Source organism: Cervus canadensis, chromosome 14 (genome assembly GCF_019320065.1).
Source record: "Cervus canadensis isolate Bull #8, Minnesota chromosome 14, ASM1932006v1, whole genome shotgun sequence".
Classification (NCBI taxonomy): domain Eukaryota; kingdom Metazoa; phylum Chordata; class Mammalia; order Artiodactyla; family Cervidae; genus Cervus; species Cervus canadensis.
This window is the reverse complement of record NC_057399.1, coordinates 27,814,299-27,835,714: the sequence shown is the minus strand read 5'-3', so window position 1 is coordinate 27,835,714 and position 21,416 is coordinate 27,814,299. Positions and strand designations below refer to the sequence as shown.

Sequence of the window (21,416 nt, the reverse complement as noted above, 5' to 3'; positions counted from 1 at the left end):
AGACTGACTATTAGAACAATTTCCCAACTCTGAGGGCTCCTGCCCAATTAAGATGGCTGGTTTGTGTTTTTCTGGAAGTCTCCATGACCACATAGACTCAAATAATTTTTAGAAGTGGGCAGGGGTGGAAGGAGCAGAAAAGATAACATTTCTATATGTTCTTCAGCCTAAAAATTTTGATTCTGTGATTATTCGTTTAAAAAAAAAGAAAGAAGTCCTAGTTAGGTGGGTTAGATTTCCCTCTTGTGGCCTAGAAAGGAATTAAGTACAACTGTGTTCTCACAGATCAGAGTCACTAGGAGCCAAATTAAAATTGAGAAGTAAACATGTATGGGTTTTCTTTACTTTTTTTTCATGTAGGTGAATTGCCCCCTTAAATAAAACATCAAATAGTCCTTGTTTTTCTTATTTGGCTATTGAAATCTGGACTCATGTTCTGCCATTACTATGATTGTTTTCCCTGTAACTGAGACCCTTTCCTGGGATGGTCATCTGACAGTGTGTGATAAACTCCCTTGGTTTGGCAATTTGGCAGGTGTTTTAAAGGGACTAGTGACTGTCACAATCCAGGGCTGTTTAGGATTTTGATGACAATGGGTCTTTCTCTTGGCCTCTGCTGAGATCACAGTTCTCTTCAAGGTACTGAACACACGCTGGCTTGGGGCAGAGACCCACTCTATCCACCTGCACTGTGGTCATTTTAGGACTAGAGGGAAAGTATGTTCCTTGTTGACAGCTTACTCCCACTATAAAGCACTCCTGTCTGTCCCACCAACAAAGCCTATCTCAAGTCCTCCTTTTTATATACCATATAACACGTCGCACCCCGCCCCCAACCGCCCACCCTGCCCTTGTTCCGAATCTCCCAAGGCTATCTTGGTATTGCTGATTTATCCTAAGAACTTAGTGGTCTTAAGAAGCAGACGAGCTAAATGTCATGCCTTGATCCTGACTTTGGGTCAATTTTGAATTATCATTTAGAGACACAAAACTCTTGAAAATAAATTATATTTCCTCTCCCTATGTCCCCATGTGTCATTCAAAATAAAAAACAAAATTAGCTTTAAAAAAATGTGAGGAAATCTAACAACACTTTGACTTTTTTTTCCTTATGAGGCTATTTATTTTGGTGCTTCTACTTTGCAGTGCCCAAAGCACATGTTTAACCAACTATTGGTTAACCTGGTACTGTTTCTTTACACAAATCAGAGCCTTCTGGATCTTGTTTACTCAGCCTGAAAACGGAGCATGAATGAATTTGCCTTGGTCACACAAGTACAGAGGGTCACTGGCCGTAATTCCTCTTGCCAGATGAATGGATTTGACAGGCTGCGGCCAGCACAATCTGGCTTTCCCAGCATTCTCTTTGTTCCAGCCCAGATGCACAGCACAAGCAAGTTTTCATGCCTTTCAGCAAAAAGCTACTGAAGGCTCATTGGCTGGCAGTGATTCAGGCTTTCTTTGAATCAGTGCCCTTCTTTGGTGGATAGTAAAACTTTCGCTCGTAAATAAGAGTGTATCTTGGCAAATTAACACTGGTGGTGAACCCAGAGATAGTCTGTGGCCTTCAGAAGAAGGCTCAGGAGGAGACCGTGCACTCAAGCAGCCTTAGGAGGAAGAGGCATCACCTGGGCTCCCTGCCATGATCACACTTTTTCCCCATGATGAACGCATGATCTGGGCAGTCAGGTGAGGAATATACCTGTTTCACTCTCCTGTCTGCTCTTAGCTGATTTTAAGTTTGATGCCCTAATCTGCAGAAGAGATACCCTATTGAAGAAGCAGAAGACCCAGTTAAAGAAAAGATGGGCTCCCCATCCTTTGTTTTTGCTTCCCGGGAAAGTTGAGAGGTGGGACACACTCAGAGAGCAGCATTTCACTGCCAGAATGCTTAGGCCTTAGGCAGGAGGGAAAGCAATGGAAGGTTTATGAAACTCTCATTTTACTATTATTGTTTCTGTTTGGGGGGCAGGAGTAGTGGTTGGTTAGTTTCATTTCTGAACATTTTTGTTGGTAGAGGTCACCGTGTCAAGGCATTGTTTGGTAAGTATTCCAAGCTTAATTATAGGGGGAAGGGAGGTAGATGAGACTATGAGAGTGTCTTAAAATATATGTTTTATTATTGTTTGGATATGGTGAGGCCAATAAATTAGGACATGATTTGTCACTGAATTTGTCACTGAAAAGATAGCTTGTTACTCACCATTCCCAAGATGAGGGGCCAAGTCACTACATGCAAGGCCTCAGGAGGAAGCACCAGGATTGGTTATGAGGCAGAAGGAATGCGGGGGGAAATAATGTAGATAAGAGTTTTTATTGTGGTTTCTGTGGAAAGGAAGAAGTGAGGCAGGATTCATAGGCTTAGAATTGGCTCATCTGAATAATTTCAGCAGGTTCTGGGGAATAGGCACTGTTCTTAGCTGTCCGGTACCTGGCCCTGGGGTCATTAGGACTAGTAGATACTGGTCTGAGTTTGAGAGCCCAACAAAGGAAATGGTTGGGGTGTGTGCTCTGGATTGGTTTATGTGATTATGAAAGGTGTGCTTCCAAGAGAGGTATTTGCTATCCCTAGAAATTAGCTAACCCTGAAAGAGCAGTCCCTTCCAATGTCAGCAACATCCTAAGATGTCAAAGCATCAAAACGAAAGACATATCTAAGACAAAGAAGTAAAAAAACAGTCACTTTCTCAGGTGAATAAAACTGTGGAGGCATCAAGATTTTGTTTTTTTTCATGTACCATATTGAGGCCACATGACCCACTGTTGAAAGATTGGGCTTCAGAATCCTACATCTTTAATCTGAAGCACTGGTTCTGCCATTTTCCAGTTCTGTAATCTTGGACAATTAGTTTCTGTAAATTTCAGTTACTTTATCAATCACAGAGAAATAAAAATACTTTTAATTTCATAGGATTATTGTGGTGATTACATGAAATAATTCATATAAAGAGTTTTGGACATGCTTGGCACATAATATTATTGTTCTTGCCATTATTTTTATTAATAGCAATGTAGACCATATTTCTGATCATGTGAGGATCAAAAAGGATCAAAAAATTTTTCCAAAGTAACTAGTAATTTGTTTTGAAAATGGAATTAACCTGTTGTGTCTTGTCATCTTCCCTTAAATTCTCTGAGCGCCAACTGCATCTATGGGAGATGTCCCAAGAGAACTGGCAGAGATGTTGGTCTTATGAGAGGGTGCCAGGGCTCTGTGACACAATGTTTTAGTTACACAGCACTGTGTTGAAAGGTTCAGAAATGAATTTGAAATTCCTTTCCTGTCTCTCCATTCTCCTTTCTTTTTCTCACTCCTCCCATTATTGAGAATTCGTAAATTCACGGAGCTAGTGGAGCTAACTTGCCACCTTCCTGGCTTGATGCAAGAGGTACTGAGTTGGGTTGTTCAATAATGCTGTTTTATCCAAGATAATGTGTAATTGGTTGGTTGTTCCCATCTCATTTGCAAGAGAAAAAAAGATGATTTTAAAGACTAGAGTAAGTGTGAGATGCACAAAAGATTTCTGGAGTCTCTGTTGCTGGTCATGAGGCATGTGCTTGCTGGCTTCAAAGCATTAAATGCAAAAATTAGTCCCATGAATTGGGAGATGGGTATTGACATATACTCACTACTATATATAAAGCATAAGGACCTACTGTATAGCACAGGGAACTCTACTCAATACTCCGTAATGTCCTACATGGGAAAAGAATCTAAAACAGAGTGGATATGTGTGTATGGATAACTGATTCACTTTGCTATACACCTGAAACTAACACAACATTGTAAATCAACTATACTCCAGTTAAATTTTTTTAAAAAAATTAGTCCCGTGGAGTAGGTGTTAGCAAGCTTTCTCTGTAAAAGCCATGTACTGAATACTTTGTTTTGCTCACTGTGTTAGTTTCCTGGGGCTGATGTAGCTGCCACAGACTGGGTGTTTCAACAACAGAAATGTATTGTCTCACACAATTCTGGAGACTAGAACTTCAAGGTCAAGGCGTTGGCAGGATTGGCTCCTTCTAAGGGCTGTGAGGGAAGGATCTGTTCCAGGCTTGTCTCCTGGGTTTGTAAATAGCTGCCTTCTCCCTCTGTCTCTTTATATGATCTTCCTTCTATGTGTGCCTGTGTCCAAATTCCTCATCTTATAAGTAGACCAGGCCTATTGGAGTAGGGCCTCCCCTAATGACTTCATTTTAATTTGATTGCCTCTGTAGAGACCTTGTCTCCAAAGATGATCACACTCTGATGTACTTCAGCACGTCAGGACTTCAGTATGTGGATTTGGAGGGGGACACAGTTCAGCCCCTAACACTTGTCATACCGTCTGTGCTGCAACTTCTCACCTGCTGTTGTAGCATAAAAGCAGCCACCAACGATACATAAATGAATTAGTAAGTTTATTTATTGAATTCAGATTTATTGATTTTCATGTAACTTTCACAAATAACAAAATACTCTCCTGATTTTTTTCCAACCTTTTATTTTTTTTGGTAATCTTTTTTTTTTATTATTATTTTAGGTTCGACCCTTGAATAGTGAAGGATCCCTAAATATTTTCCTTTTGGAGATAATTAGATTAACATATTTCGAAAATAAGAAGACAAGTTAGAAACAACTTCTTAATAAAACTTCTTCTAAGAAACCATGTCTCTAGCTGAATGCCCCAGGTCACAGAGCCAGTGAGTGGAGAGGGTCTGCCGTGAATGTCTGTGCCCTTTACACGCAGTCTTGGGATGTGCTCCTGGCAAAGTATTTCTCTTTTATCCTCACATAGCAGTAGAGATAAAAACGTTTACTTGTGGTACACTCCAGCTATTTTTAAAGCAGGACTGCTGGTTGTTTTCCAACCTTTTAAAAACACAAAAACTGGTCTTAGTTCACAGGCTATCCAAAAACCAGGTAATAGGCCAGGGTTAGTCTGAGGACCCTAGTTTGCTGATGCTGGCCTTTTTTAACTTTATGCACAATTTCTGATTACATTCAGTGAAGCATACATCCAAATGAGTTTGGTTCAACAATGGATTTTGTAAAAGGTACAGTTACATTTGTATTCACATGTGTGTTTACATACAGAAGTGAATTCTAATGTTTTCCAAAAAGAGAGTATCAAATATCCCTGGAAATCACCAAAATTGGCCTTCTGAGATGGAGCTCCCTGGCTTTTGATTGCTGCAGAACATGAAAGAAAAATGTCTTTGAGCATGTTTGTTTCATGAAATTGAATTCCTTTTTCAGGTGTTTGGTTTCTTCTAGGAAGGATTCCTTCTTTTTCCTATTTAAAGCAATTGCTTATAAATGATTTTCAGATGGGCAGCACTAGAACTATGTTGAAAGACAAAGGAAGACTATTCAGGAAGGACTTCATGGATGAATAGAATGAAAAAAGCAAGAGATGAGAGAGAGCTCTGGTCAGTACTTAGAATGCATGGGCAGCAAGTGTGGGCTATTTTAGTACTTCTGCACACCCAGGAGTGCCCTTGTGTGTTCTGGTGTGAACCGGGCTTCCAGGAGTGCCTAACATGGTATGATTGCATTTCAGATGCTTTCTCAGTGACCTTCAAACCCACTCCCCGCAGAAGCCCCACATCCCTTAGGAAGCCAAGGCTGTTGTTGCTTTTTGATCTTGGTTTTCTCTGTTACAAAGTTGCTTTGCTTAGTTACAACCTCGGGAATTACAGTGAAGATGGGCAGTGTGGTGTTCCACAGAAGTTAAGATACCTTGCTAATGGACTAAGATGTTCCAGTTGTACATTTTGTACTGTCTTTAACCACATGGGCATTTCTCTACTAGTGGATCCAACTGCTGACCTGGACATATTAACATAGGGTATTTCATTTTGATATTGCTCAGAATTTGCAGTCCTGATGAATTCACCATGCGTGTAATGAATAAGATTTACTAAAAAGTTTAAAAGCAGATATAATTTATACTCTTTCTGTCAGTATTTGAAACTCTTGCAACCTAAAGAGCAGTCCTTGGCCTAACAGCATCAGCATCAGTAATACCTGGTTGCTTCTTGGATGCAAAATCTCAGGCCCCACCCCAGACCTGCCAAATCAGATTTTGCGTTTTAACAAGCTCCCCCGGGGGATCTGTGTCCACATTCAAGACTGAGCGTTCCAGCTGTGGTGATCTTCAGGGTCCTTATCTCCCCCACTTCTGCTTGGCAGGATTGACTTTCCCTTCAGACCAGACAGGGCTTCCCTGGAGGCTCAGATGGTAAAGAATCCGCCTGCAATGCAGGAGACACAGGCTTGATCCCTGGGTCTGGGTCGGGAGGATCCCCAGGAGATGGGAATGGCTACCCACTTCAGTGTTCTTGCCTAGAGAATTCCATGGACAAAGGACCCTGACAGGCTACAGTCCATGGAGTCACAAAGAATCGAACATGACTGAGCAAGTAACCCTTTCCCTTTCTTCCAGACAAGTCCCTCTAAAGCCCAACTGCTAGGAGGCATATGTAGGGGTAACTGGCCTCTGCTACTATCTCCTCCTCCTGGAAAATTACAAAAAGTGCAGAAAATAACCTACAGTGTCCCAAGAGCTTTGAAGACATATTTCTGCCTCTCAGAACACTTAACAAAAAACAAAACAAGAAAATCAGTTTCACTTTGCATCTCTATAGAAACCCTACCTCAGTATCAACTCCACAACATTAGACTGTGTTTTCTTCACACAATTACAGTAGTCAAACTGAGAGATTCAAAATAACCAGAGGGTGAAGAAAGTTCTGATTCAGTTTTTACCAAGATAGGAAACCTTGCTAAAGTTGTGGCAGACAGTCTAGCACTACTTCAATTGTTAATACCAGGTAAAGATCATAGTACTTCAAGTACTTAAGGGTGATATGGCAGCCGAGTCTCAAAGGCAAAGTCCATAGAATAACACATTCTTTTGTTAAAAGTGGAAGACCTTCTCAGTCACTACATGCATTAAATGCATATTCACCGTCCATAAATTCCGCTCACAGTCTTTCTGTCTCGAGGAGGACATCCTTTAATTCCACTCACACTCCTTTATGTCTCGAGGAGAGGTCGGTCCTACCATCTTAGAGCCTGGAGTTGAGGATTCCTCTCTATGGCTCAGGCAGCCTCACAGCACAAGTTCTCTTTCTTCCCTCGTCGCTTTAGCTCCTCATGCTCTGTGTAGTGTCCTTGCTAACTCGCCGCTTTAGACGCAGATACACCCTAAAGGAACGTGTTTCGAGTGCAGCCATGTCTATTCCTTTGTTTTCAGCTTTGTCTTGTTCACCTCCCGTCTAACTGTGTTCATGCTGGCTGGATAGAGGAGCCACAGGTGAACACAAGCAAAAAGGAAGGGATTTCCTGGGGCCCAGAGCATCTCACTGATGCAGAGAGATTTTAGTTCTGACTGGAGTGGCCTTAGGTGTGTTTCATTCAAAGAGCTGAGTACACTTGTGATATTCTTCATGTTCTTTTATCTAAGCTTATATCAAAAAAAGATCATATGAGCTTCATTTTATGGGCAAGGAAGCAGAAAGCCGTGGGGTTATTATGTGTCTATCAAACGTTAACCTGCTAGGGCTAGAATGCCAGTCTACTCACTTCTGCCTTGTTGTTATAGCAAGCCAGGCTTCCTGCTTCAAGAACAACAACAACAATAATAATATTCATTAGCATGCATCACGTACCTGCCTGTATTAGGCTGGGTGAATGCCACATGTTTTGTGTGTGTTATACCTAATTCTCACCACAGTCCAATGGGATAGGTACTCATCCATTCTTGTTGTGCAAATTAGAAAACTTTGGCCCTGAGAATTTGAATAACCTACTGTTTCTAAGTGGTATAGCTCTGCACTCATAAAATATATATTTACTGTCCATAAATTCCATCCACAGTCTTGATGCCTCTTGGAAGACTCTTCGAGTAGAGGGCTCACTTCTATCATGTGAGAGCCTGGTGTTGAAGATTCTGCTGCACTGTCTATAGAATGAGATGGAGGGTGCTAACAGTATCCTAGGTCTCAAGTTATTTCTGTATGTAATTTTTTCAAACAAAATGGTTGTTAAACAATAAAAGGTTATAAAGCACCTGAAGAGAGAAAGCAATGTGCACCACAGTCAATAGAAAATAGAGACTAGAAGGAGGGTCAGACATGTGAAGGATGCATTGAGGTCTAGCATAATTTAATTGGAGTCTCAGAAGGAAGGAAAGATGGCAGAGTGGGTAAAACTTGAAAACATAATAGCTGAGGATTTCCCAGAACCAATGAAGGAAAACAATCCACTGATTCTAGATGCCCAAGCAGGATAAATAAATTCACATCTAGACACATTAGACTAAAACTGCAGAAACCCAAAGACAAAAGATTAAAATCTAAAAATCAAAATCAAAGACAAAGTTGTTTGATTGACAGCTAATTTTTCAACAACATTGAAAATCAGAAGGCCGAAATAAAATAACTGACAGTCTAGAAACTCTCTCTCTAAATTGAAAGCAAAATAAAGACATTTTTAGACAAATTAAAAACTGAGAGACTAGGCTACCAGAAGATCCACACAAAAAAAGATTCTCAAAGATATTTTTCAGTTAGGAGGAAAATTATCCCACATAGAACTTCGGAGATGCATCAAAGAATAAAAAGCAAAGTTAATAAGATTGGTTTATATGAACATTAGCTATGTAAGACATAAAAAGTAGTGTCATAATGCTGAAATTTTTATCATATTCAGATTATAAAGAACTAAAATATTATAAAAAACTAAAATAACATTATAAAGCCACTAGGCTTTCCTGGTAGCTCAGTGGTAAAGAATCCACCTACCAATCAGGAGATGCAGGTTCGATCCCTGGGTTGGGAAGATCCCTTGGAGAAGGAAATGGCTATCCACTCCAGTATTCTTGCCTGGGAAATCAAATTGACAGAGGAACCTGATGGGCTACAGCCCAGGGCTGGCAGAGACTTGGATGTGACTTAGTGTGCACGCAAAATGTACAACCACAAGAGTTCTAAGAATCAGTGAGAGTAATCATAGTTAAGGTATACTAATATCCTTGCATATCTTAGAAAAAAGTAAAAATATGGATCATTATTAGACTTTGACGGATCAAGGAGTGCTTTTGTACTTTTTAGGTAACCATAACACACACACACAAATAGAAAGGATAGAACTTCTGGTCTAAGAGAGGAAAACAGAGAATAGCTTTAAAAATCAAGAGAAGAAAGAAAAACAGCAAATAATAAGCTTGTAAGATGGTAGATTTAAATACAAGTATATTTGTCCTTGCATTAAACGTGGATGAGCTAAATGCTCCAGGGGAAAGACAGAGTCTGGATTTTTTAAAAAGGCAAAAGCTCTTTATAAGAGATTTGTTAAATAAAAATACAGAAAATTTGGAAGTTCAAAAAAAATGGAGAAAGCTATATACTAATAATAACCAAAAATCTGACTTTATTAGTTTCAGGTTAAAGTCAAAAGTATTGCTAAATATAAAGAGGAACTCTTCAAAATGATCAAAGGTTTAATTCCCCAGGAAAGTGTAACAATTTTATGTTTATAAGGCAAAAATTTGATAAAAGATAAGAAGAAATAAAGAAATGTAAAATAGTCTTGGAATATTTTAACACCCCTCTCAGGAATTATTAGAACAAGGTGATAGAAAAATTAGTGAGGCTATGGGATAGTTGAACAGCATAGTTAACATGCCTTATTTAATGACATATATGGATGCTACACCAAACAACATCCATATGTAAATTCTTTTCATGCCACAGGGAACATGTATGAAAATTAACTATATACTAGGGAATGAAACGATATGGAGTATTATCACAAGAGCAGTTAATTTAGAAAATAATAACAAAGTGGATACAGAAAAGCACTTGACGGATGCTTTTTAAAATCATCCATATTCATGATAAAAAATTCTGCAACTGGGAATCAAAAGGAAGTCCTTTAATCTCATAGAGTACTGCTAAAGAAAACTCGTGGACATAGGCTATAAGTGTTGACAGGATGTCATGCTAATTAGGGAAACAATTTGATGTGCTCATGTAGAACTCAAATCCTCAAGGGCCCCAGAAGTACAAGCATCAGCTTTACTTGTAATTCAGGTGTAACTTTTACGTACTTCCCTGTGATTGCTGTATGTCACAGCTCTTAAAAAGACCATTTTTGAATAGTGTACTGTGAACAGAGAAACCTTTTACAGCAAGGCATGAAAACATTATTTTAAATACTCATAAAATGGAAACATTTTCCTCAGTAGAAGGGCAGTGTAGGGGAGTGAGATATAGCCCAACTTTGCAGCTAAAATCATGGCAGTAACTGGGTTCAGAGCTCAGCCCTGCCATTTACCAGCTGCCATGTCTTTGAGCAAGTGATGTAATGCCTCTGAGCCTCAGTTTTCTCATTTTTAAAATGGGGCCAATACTACCTACCTCACATAATAGATATATCTATCATAGATTATATAAAGATATAACCATCTACTATAAAGATTAACTCAGTGCATGAATTTGGAATACTGCTTGGCATGCAATACATAGACAGTGTCAGCTATTAAAAACTGCTAAAGAAGAATCAAAACTTTAGCACCCAAGGCACAAACTATAGATGAAAGCAAGACAAGGCATTTCATTTTCCCACAACTTTCGCAAACCAGTAAATCAATTCTCTGTCTTCTTGTATAGCCAATTCTATTGCCTGTGACTTAAACCCAGCCAAGAAACAGAACATCTTCTGGCTTCCAAGACTGCTTAGACAAGAGCAGGAATTATGTGATGCTCATATGTGCAAGCTGCATGTTTAGCAGGGTGAGGCCTCCTGGCAGCCTTCAGTGACAGAGCCACAAGTGCAGGCAGGGATGCTGCTGAGGGCCAGGCTGTATCTCATTTCATGCTTACAACAGTTCTGTGGAGCAGGAACTATTCTTAGCATCCCAATTTCAAAATTGATGCACAGGAAAAAAAAAAACAAAAAAAACAAAACCAAGGATACACAGAGACATTAAGCATCTTATCTAGTGAGTGCTGGAGGGGGGTTTAAGCCCAAGCCTAATAGATCCAGGCGTGCAACCAACATACTATAAGTCCTCTCATTGTACTTAAGTCTTAACTCCTTTCCCCACTTCCTGAATGGTCAAGCAATATATCAACCTAAAACACTGTTTAGATGGTTCACCTTTCACTCTGATTGGCTACTCTTGCTTCACAAATCACCCCGACACTTGGTGGCATCCTACAACAATGATTTCAGCATGCTCATGGGCCCCGTAGGCTAGGAATTTGGACATAACAGAGTTGGGTGGCTTGCCTCTACACCCAAATGTCTTAGAATCTCCAGTGGGAAAACTAAAAAAACTGGGAGTGACTCAGATGGCTGGGAGCTGGAATCTTCTGGAGACCTCTTCACCATTTTGGCCTTGAGATAGTCATCTTCTAACACGGGAGGTTGCTGAGGGCAGAATGGGGAAGCCGCCAGGCATCTGTGACCAAGACTCACAAGTCATAGAACAGCACTTCTGGCAAACTCCATTGGCTGAACAAGCCTGCCAAGTTTCGAGAGAAGAGGGACTAGACCCCACCTCTCTTGGTGGGAAACTGTTAACATCATTTTTATCCTTTTAATTGGGATTATAATATCAATATAATAAAGATGGTCCCAGGCCTAAAAGCCAATGATGGTTCAGCAGCATAGAGTTCCTAAGACATATTCTCTTTCTCTATACCTTCTGGTTTGGAAAATGTTTTTGAAATAAATGTTATAAGTGTTTATACAACAAACAAAAAAAATTATGTTTAATCACAAGTAAGTGTGATTTCAATAGCTGCGTGTGCATCAGAATCATTGTGGGAGCTTGTTAGAGCTACACATTCCCTGTCTGGTCCCTGGATTCACTGAAACAGCATCTCTATGATGGGAGCCCAGAGGAGCATCCCCAGGTGATTCCTATCTCATCCTCAGGTAGCCATCTGCTGACCAGTCTTTGGGAGACTGCTCTTGACGCTTTTAATCTGTCTCTAAGGAGCAAGGCATTCTGGGATCTATATACAGAAACCCAAACTGAATCACATTATTGTTCTAACCCTAGGAATCTAGTTGTTTTAAAATGACTATGGCTACTGATAATCTAGATCCTGGCTTCAAAAGAGGAGGTGAACGACTACAAAGAGAACATGAACTGGAGAGTGTTGTGTGTGTGCATGTTTTAAACCTCTGCTTTCAATCTTGGAGTTACATTTTGCTAACAGTTTTTGCAAGTGGGGAGGTGGGCAATCTAGTTTCCCTTTAAACTGGCAAGCGTATTCTCATCAGGAAAACCTTTGATGTCTATTGTGGAGTTTCCCAGTAAAGAGAAACATGAAGACATGCTAGGGACATTGGAGGAGGTAGGCAGAAAGTGTGGCAATCTGAACCAGTCAGTCATTTACCATCTTTTGCCATGTTTTTGGTGACAGATAGGGGGATAGAAAGAAGAGAGGAAAGAGGGAAAGGGAGAGAGTGACCAGGGGAGCAGTTCTGTGAAAGGGAAGCTGTGAACTCTTGCAGGGCAGTCTGTGTTTGCACAACAGGACAATGAAAGGCCCCCAAGATTCTGCTCGGCGCCTTTCAACTGTGCCCCCGAATGCTGGCCAGCACGTGTGTGTGTATTCTCTCCTTATCCAGGCTAATATGATACTTCTGAGCCTGGACCCAAAGGCAGCTCCAGTTTGAATAAGTAGGAAAAATGGCTTCATGACTCTTCTGCTTGATTTTGGATTTGTGACCTAAGTGCTGCCGTTCACCTCCTAAAGTCCCAAGTCAATCATAAAAATGGGGGAGAGGGGTAGAAGGAGGCCGAGCAGGCCTGGGCTGTGTGGTTTCTGTTAGGCTCATCACTGCATGAGCAAAACTAAACTAGTTTAGTTTTTGCTTTGATTGAACTTCTTTGGGAGTCTCTCATTGCTCATCTCCTGAGATGGTTTTCTCCCCCTCAGAAGAGAGCTTTTATGGAGGCCTGTTTTCTTATATTTGCAAGATAGATGGGCACCCACAGGGAGGGAGCTTGGGCTTGGAATTCAGATTTATCTATAGTCATTTTTCATATTCTGTATTTTGGTTAATTTTAGGTCCATTTTGGATCAAGACATGTAGATTTGTTACATGAAAGGGGGATTAAATTTAGGAGCGTGGTTGTATGCATTGTATTAATAATAAAAGAGCAAAATGTTTGCAGTGTTTACCATTTTCAGTTAACTTTTATTAGCAAAAGAAATTATTTGATATTTGCTTTCAGTAACAGTTTCTCTTCTAGATGCTTCTCAAATGGATTTAAAATAACTAGTCATCTTTGTTAGTTAAAATATGGGCTCCTGGAAACAGGGTGGCATCTAGCCTGTAGGGCTCCTTTTTGTGAATTAGAAAAAGGCTCCCTCACGAGGAATGCACAGGATAGTGAGGCTGGGAAAGAGCATCTTTGTGAAAAGACAAAGGCAGCCTGTCCTCTGATGCAGCTCCTTGCTAGGACGCCTGCCCTGCCGAGAGGAGCTGGCATACACTTCCACCCTCACTTACCTCTTTGGGCCAGGCCCTTATAAAGTGGCCCTGACTGTTAGTTACAGATCCCAGGACATGGCTCTCTCTGGTACATTATGTGAGTGTTTGGGATTTGAGGGGCAATGTAATCAAAAACTTCCTCCCTACTGTAGAGCACAGGGAACTATACTCAATATTTTGTAATAACCTATAAAAGAAAAGAATCTGAAAAAGAACAGATATCTGCATATGTATGTATAACTGGATCACTTTGCTATGCACCTGAAACTAACACAATATTGTAAATCAATTATACTTCAACTTTTAAAAAGTCAGGGAAGAAAAAAAAAAAAAAACCCTTTCTCCAACACTGAGATGTATTGGAAACAAAGCCAGAGGATACCTCCAAGTTTATAATCTCAGCAGGTACAGTTTGCTCCAAGACTCCTAGGATGCAAGAAATGTCACATTCCTGTATTGTATGGGTCTCTAACTCTCATCTGAATTGGCAAGAAGCACAGCAGCGGCCATCTGGGGCTCCTACCCTTTTCCAGATCATATGAAACAGCTCAGAGGAGATGGAGCAGGGAGGCAGTGCACGCCATCCTGGGGAAGAGTGCAGGCCTCTGTGGCTGCCTTCACCTCTGCGTGTTGTCCATCCTCTGTCTGGGGCACTGCTCTGGGCAGGGATGCAGGGTCTTTTCTGTAATGGCCCTTTCCACTGCCCACAGGCCATCGTTTTCTCAGTATGTCCCTCCCTCCTTGGTGGTGCTGCGTCCGAGGGGGTTCAGGCTCCCACCAGTTCCAGAACGAGAGATCTTTTCCCCTTTACTGATTTCTTGGATTGGATAGCTTTCCTTTTCTTTGAACTCTGGATTGTGAAGGTCTCACCCAGCTCTAGCCCCACATTTAGACTTGGTGCTGGTGGGAACCACCCCAGTGCCTGTTAACCCTTTGTAGGCAGAGCAGCTCCTGGCCTCTGCTTGACCTGAGGAGGGGGCAGGTGGGGGACTGGGTGGGCAGTTTCGTCTCCTCCTGGTGAAGGGGGTGCACAGCCCGAGGTAGTTTCTCAGTAGACCACCCACTGCATTAAGCACTTGAAACAATATTCCAAACCTACCATTTTTGTTTAGCATCTCTCATAGGCAAGACACGTAGTATTTGGAAGAAAACAGACACATTTAAGAAAAAGTTTGCCTTTTGTAACTTAGACTTTAGTTGAAATATGATAGAGGAAAGAAAAGAAAACCCTTCCAAATTCTATAAATCAAGATAAATCAACAGAGAAGTTAAATCAGGTGGTCGAGAATGGAGAGATCCTGCCTGGGAATATCAGACAGATTTCATGAAAAAGGCCTTGAGGGATGGGTGAGATTTCAGCATCAGTCCAAAATGAAAGAACATCACATGTGCAAGTGGAGAAGAGTGTGTGGGCTACCTCGGGCTGAGAAATCAGAGTTCAAGGTGTACAGTGAGGTGACACAAGGGGCAGGTGGAAGACTGGGGAGGTATTGTGAAAAGGAAGGGTGTATTCATTTCTTCTGGCTGCTATGTAACAAACTACCACAAACTGGGTTACTTAAAACAATAGACGTGTATTCCCTCAGAGTTCAAGAGGCCAAGAATTCTGAGCTCATGGTGTCGGTAGGCACACACTCCCTTTAGAGGCTCTGGGAGAGGATCCTTTCCTTGATCTTCCGTCTTCTGGTGGCTGCAGGCATTCTTTGGCTTGTGACCACATCCTTACATTGTCTCATCACTTTCTCCTCTATGTGTGCGTGTGATCTCCCTCTGACTCTCTCCTATAAGGACTCTGCCATTGCATTTAGGGCCCAGCTGAAAAATCCAGGATAATCTTCTCATAATCTCAAAATCTTTCACTTAATCACATCTGTTTTTCAAGGAAGCTCACATTCACAGATTGCATGGAATAGGATGTTATATCTTCAGGGGTTAAGAGGTACTGTTCTGCTTGGGATGAGGGTGAGGTTAGCATGGTGCAAAATTTAAGAGAGTGCCAAAAAGTCAGTACTCAAGATAAATATTGCAATGCAATAATTTTTTTTAATGCAAGAAAAAAAATCCATTATAAACAAAGTATCCAGATTTTAACTGGAGACAGACTCCATTTCCCTCTTTAGGCTTATTAACTCAAGATAACAGCAAAATCCACTCAACCATCCAAGCTGGAGGAAGAACACAGGAGCATGGTTTGAGCATGGTTGAGTGGATGCCTTGCTGACACAGTTTGCTGCAGAGTGAGCACTCACTGTTTCCTGCTCTTGCGTGTAGAAAAACTATGTCAAGCACTCCAAGAGACACTGGAAACAGGAAAAAAAAAAAAAAAGAGGCTTTATTTCTAACAGATTGTAGTCTCTGTTAGTTTATTTCCTTTACTCACGAAGAGTCATCTTGGAACTTCTAATACATTCACAAAATTGGAAATGCTCTTCTCCCCACTGTCCACTGCCCACCTGTTCTCCGCATTGTCTACATGACCCCTCAGCTGACATGGGCTTGTCTGGTACTGTGGGCTGATCATGCTACTATTTCTCCCATCTCTCCCCTTAGGCTCGTCTTGTCTACTCTATTTTTCCTTGTCATGCACAGGTCTCACGTTTAAAACCGTGTCATAGAAAGAGCAGCAGAGGAGGAACCACTGTTACTTATCCCAGCTTAGCCCCCAGACAGACACGTAACCCTGGGCCAGTCATATCTCCTCTGTGAACTGCATTTCCGCATCTGTGATGTGAAGGAGTCAAAGCAGACCATCCCGTGCTCCTTTCTGCTTCTCAGGTGCTGTGTCCTGCAGCTCCTCAAAAATCTCATATCAACAGGCTTCTAATTTTTCATCCCTCTTTTCACTCCCCAATCTGAGAGCCTTTCCAGTTGCCTCAGGAAGATTAATATAGCCCTATCTCTCTTCCATGATGAATGGTTGATGATATGAGAGCAGTATCTGGAATTCACAGATATTAGAGATGTAATTTCTAAAGAAAAACGTGATGGTAAAAATTCTGACCCTCCTGCTCACCCAGAGTGCCCTTCTTGAATAGCCACAGAAGTCTATCAGCCTCATCATTTTCTTTTCATCAAACTGATATAGCATCCTTTCTGCCACCAACATTTATTCAGTGCCTCCTAAATAGCAGTACTTTTCTAGCCCTAAATAAGACCAAGTTCCTACCCTCTTGGTATGACCATTCATTCTAGACCATGCATTCTGTGTACACACACAAATGCACACATTCTCTCTCTTTCTCTGTCACACACACACACTCAAGCAAGAAAAAGCACACATTACTTTATGATCCTTAATCATGACTTGAAGCTCTTATTTCACAGGGCTGGCAAAAAAATCACACTTGGGCATATTTAGGGATCTCAGAATTCCCTAGGTTCCTCCAAAATAAGTGGAAGGATCCAAGTAATGTTCACTCCAAGGTGATCATCACTGATGCTCTTCTTCCCAAACCCTCACAGTCTCTTGAGGGGCAAATGTTTCCACAGTTTCTGGGTCAGGTTGACCTGGGGCTCAGAGTGGGAATTCTCATGTGTAAGGTCTTTCTCATAGGGAGTTTTCAAAAATGTGTTTCCTTCCTTTCAGTTTTCGTAATTACAATGGAAGCCTTCTTCTATGACATGGTCAGGACAAGGGACAAGTGCTTGGTTCATTACAACAAAAAGAGAGTTAAGAGGTAATTAAATGCATTTGTATCTTGACCGTTGTATTTTTAGCACAAAACAGATTACTTTTAATTTTTCAAACTGATGTAGCATTCTTTTATTCTATCAATATTTATTCAGCGCCTCCTAAGTAGCAGGCACTTTTCTAGCCTTAAATTAGACAAAGTTCCTGCTTTCTTAGTGTGACTGCTCATTCTATGCTAGAATTTGGTCCAAGACCTTTTCTTTTAATAGGAGCATACTGTTTGGTGTTGTGATTATCTTTCTTCAAAAGATTCCTACTCATAATTCGTCATCTGTAATGTTCACCTTTAAATTCTTTATTGTCAGTGAGAACTTAAAGCCACTTATAAGGCAATCTGAAAAAAGAATTTTCTATACTTTAAAAAATTCTCCCTGATATTTTACAGCGTCTCAAAGTTACATCTCAAATGTAACTTGACAGGCATAACTAATCACCATTATGTAATTCTTCCCAAAGCGTTCAACTTAATTTTCATGTATAGAACTCTTCCTATTTATTCTCACATTTCACTGGTTTACATATAATTTAATAAATTCAAAGTTTCAATAACAAGTACAACAGGCATTAACATGTTTAGGAACAAATGTAACTGACTCCTAATAAGCACATAGCTCAGCTGCTGGAGGCGGAAGTAGGTGACTGTGTTAGAGAACAGTGGCATCAGTCAGGATGTTTTACAGAAGAAATGGGGAGCATAGGTTCATCTGTAGAGTTCAGCGGAGATCTGTTAAGAGAAACCTGCAGTGTTTACAGTATTGATTTACAACTGAGTTGCCCTCACCTCTTGCCAATAGGTAGCACCATGGAAAGGTGTGGCATAGAAAATCCTTAATCTTGAAACTTACAGCGATGTCAAACAAACTACATCAGTGCTCTCCATGGAAAAAATAGTATTCTTTGATAAACTCACTTGATAAATAGAAGAGTAATCCCTTGATAAATAAAATTTGCCATAAAAATGAATTCAATAAAAACATAAAGCAATATTGCCTTCTATCTCACTAACTCTTGCCTGAGGCATGTTCTGTCTTGATAAATGTGTTAAAGATTGGCAGCACTAGATTTTCTCTTTGATAAAATTAGGAAGATTAAAGAAGAATGGAAAACAGTGACTTTCTCAGTGTTCAAGCACCATGTCCAGTGCACCATGGAAAATAATCCCCTGCACCCCCTAAAACCATCTTGAATGGTGTGCGCTCCTCACTTTGGAAAATACTGCCTGCATCCCATGAAATGACGAGCAGCTGAAGGGCGAGACATGATTCATACTCCCCTTCATGTCCTTTGCTTTTCCAACAATCTATCCCCTAGTCCCTCCAAGCTCCCTGCCTCCTCCTAAGGGACACCAAGGTGCCCCTGAGCCACCGTGTTACAAGATGGGAGGAGACAAGCCGTTATTTTCTGCTGCACAAGCTGAAGGGTTGGCCTTTCTCTGAAACATCAAGAAAACATCAAGGTCTTCAGGTCCATGGACTTAGGATAGAGAATGCATGTTTTTCCTCAAGTTCATGTAGAGGGGGAGGGGAGGCAGGTGGGTGTGTGTTGTGGGGTGTACATGTGGAGGAGGGAGCTGTCGCAGAGGAAGACTGGGGGGCTTTCTGAACTTCCTTGAATGACAGCGTTCTGTTCCTAGAAGGCTCCAATGTTCCAGGAGTTGGGCTGTGCAAGTTCCTGTCTTACAGCAGTGTTTGGGGAGCTAGATAAGACTCTGGAGATCATCTTGTCCCTCTCCTCCCCGCCACCCTGCTCACCCCAGCCTCCTCTTACAGGAGAGGAAACCAAGGACCAGACAAAGGGTGCCCTGTTCGTGATGACTGCCTGTGCATCGCAAATTGGAACTGAATCCAGATGCTTGGAATAGAAACCCATCCCTGCGGCCCTCCTGTGACTGACGTGAGCTGTTCACAGACTTTCTTCCTTCTTTTTCAGGCAGTGCTGAGCCCTCTTATAGCCATCGCGCTGAAAATATCCCAGATTCATGAGAGAACCGGCCGGAGGGGCCCCACCGTTATCACCTGAATGGAGGAAAGATCACTCACCAGGGCCAAAGAGTGCGCTCAGCGGGGGACACTTCACTCATGCCTTCTTGCTACCTGTTTGTGCCTCTTATGACTTTGAAAAAAGAAAAAATGATTTGCTGATTGGGGGGGAGGGTGGGTGTAGGTGGGGAAAGGAAAAAGAAATCTGTTTTGTTTGGGTTTTAGTCCGTTTCTGCAATGCAACAGGGTCTTCGGTTGTCTGTGAAAGCCACACTGTCTTTTGATACCTGTGTTTTGTCACAAGAGGGAATCTGCCCTTTTGAGAGAGAATCAGTGGGCTGGGAGCAGTCAGGGCATCTGTGCATCATTGGTGCCAGGTGAGAGAAGGTTCTGGAATAGCGGAGAGCACAATGCCAGAAGACAGCTGACCCTAAGCCCCAGGTCCCCTCAGGCAGACCTAAGAAGACTGTCCTCCTTTTCATCCCAGGTTAGGTCTCCCTTGGGCAAAAGTTGTTTAGCTCCTAGTAGCCCACCTCATGCCCACCAACCACTTGATGGCCACTCACTTTCCTTCCCATCTCCAAAGTCCCTGTGCCACCCTCTTCACATCTTCTAGAGCTTTCCACAAACCACAATGGCACACTTTCAACAAAACATATCAAAGGGTGGTTTTTCTCTCTTATTTTGTAAATAGTATTAGCTATTAAGCTGGCTGCATTCCTTCAAATTCAGCCATTCATTATGCAGGCGGGAGGCTGTTTCCTGGCAGGATTCTGAGAATGAATGCTGAACATTTTCAGGCCCTTCCTTGATTATATCACATGGGTTGACACATGGGTCGATCTGACTCCCATTGAGATGGCAAAATACCACCACATTGGCTATCTCTCTGACTTTCTCTCTCTGCTGTCTTATCTCCCAGTGAGGGTCTGCACTTGTTTGGACATGGTTCAGATTGTACTTGGCTGTAAAAGGAGACAGTGAAATGCTCCACAAGTATGAGATGAAGTGGATGCTGGAAGAGAACCTGACTGGTGGCACGGGGTGATGGCCTAATGAGATGGAGGGGAGGGTGGAGTCCCCTGCTGGAGAGCAGAGGGTCACAACTGGCTTTCTTGGCCCGGAAAAAGGATATTGCAGCCTTGGCAGCCTCCATCAGCCCTCTCAGCCAGAAGCCTGGGTTCCCGGGACCTGTTTGCGCATGTTTTGCTTCCTTGGGAACGGCAGTCACTTGCCGTGTCACTGGTGAGATAAGGTGATGCGCTTTGACTGTCCAGCCGTGTGTTATTGCTGTAGTCAAGATTAGGGCAAGCAGGGAAACATCCCCAGCAAGGTATTTGCTTCCATTTTCTGTCTATGCTTCTGTCAGATACTTGCTAGGACCTTTATTAGCCAATAAAAGAAATTTCTGTTTCAGCCTTATGCAAGAATTGTGGATTTTTGCTTGTTTTGTCATTTGAGAAACTCCAGTAGTGGTCACTCTTCTGATAAGTTTGCCTTTCGGAACACTTGCAGGGCTGGTTTTCCTTATTATGACCTTGGGAATTGAGTGAATAGAACAGAGAAGGCACAGTGCTCAAAACTGCCTTTGGGCATCAGAAGCATGGTATCTAATCTTTCATCACACGTATCTTCATTTCAAAATAGTAGGTGAGTGGCTTTGAGCTGAGAGTCTGAGGAACTAGTTATAAAATTCATCGGCAATGGAATACAACTTGTCTTGTTGCTTTGATTCCCAGCATGTTTAAAGTGGAGGTCCATGACAGTCCGCACAACTAGGCACACCCTTAGGCTTAACAAAGCCTATATTTTTCTTCAGTATTTTTTCCTCAAGTTTTTGAACTTTTCATCATCTCTAACTTTGAAGTCCCCAGGTAAATCAATCCTCACTTTAAAATTCTGTTTCTTTATTTCAGTATGGAGTCTTGTGTGTCCAGCAGCCCAAATATACATTCATTCATTCAGCAAGCACTCCTTGAACAACTACTCTATGCTGAGTCCTGGGTTTCTTGGTACAGCACGTGAATGCCTAAAACACTATTCCTACTCCAAACTCCAAACTCCAAACTACTCCTACAAACAGGAAACAGGAGGAAACAGGCTTGGAAGTTTGGAAACAGGAGGCTGTGGGAAGCATGCATAAAGAATCAGGTAGACATGAACTTTACAGCAGCAGCACAAGCAACCTGCTTGAGAGTACACAGGAAGACTGACTCAGAGACGGAAGGTTCTAGGCAACCAA

General features: G+C 41.7%; 1 protein-coding gene across 1 annotated transcript in view; it reads left to right on the top strand.

The window, feature by feature from the left end:
- The window catches only part of PGM5 (phosphoglucomutase 5), a 187,551-nt gene extending 166,955 nt beyond the window's left edge, over nucleotides 1-20,596 (top strand). The window contains exon 11 of the mRNA XM_043486905.1: nucleotides 19,125-20,596. Coding sequence (XP_043342840.1) covers nucleotides 19,125-19,214 — 90 coding nt within the window. The 3' untranslated portion in view covers nucleotides 19,215-20,596. The remainder of the gene's footprint in view (nucleotides 1-19,124) is intronic.
- The last annotated feature ends 820 nt before the right edge of the window (nucleotides 20,597-21,416 follow it).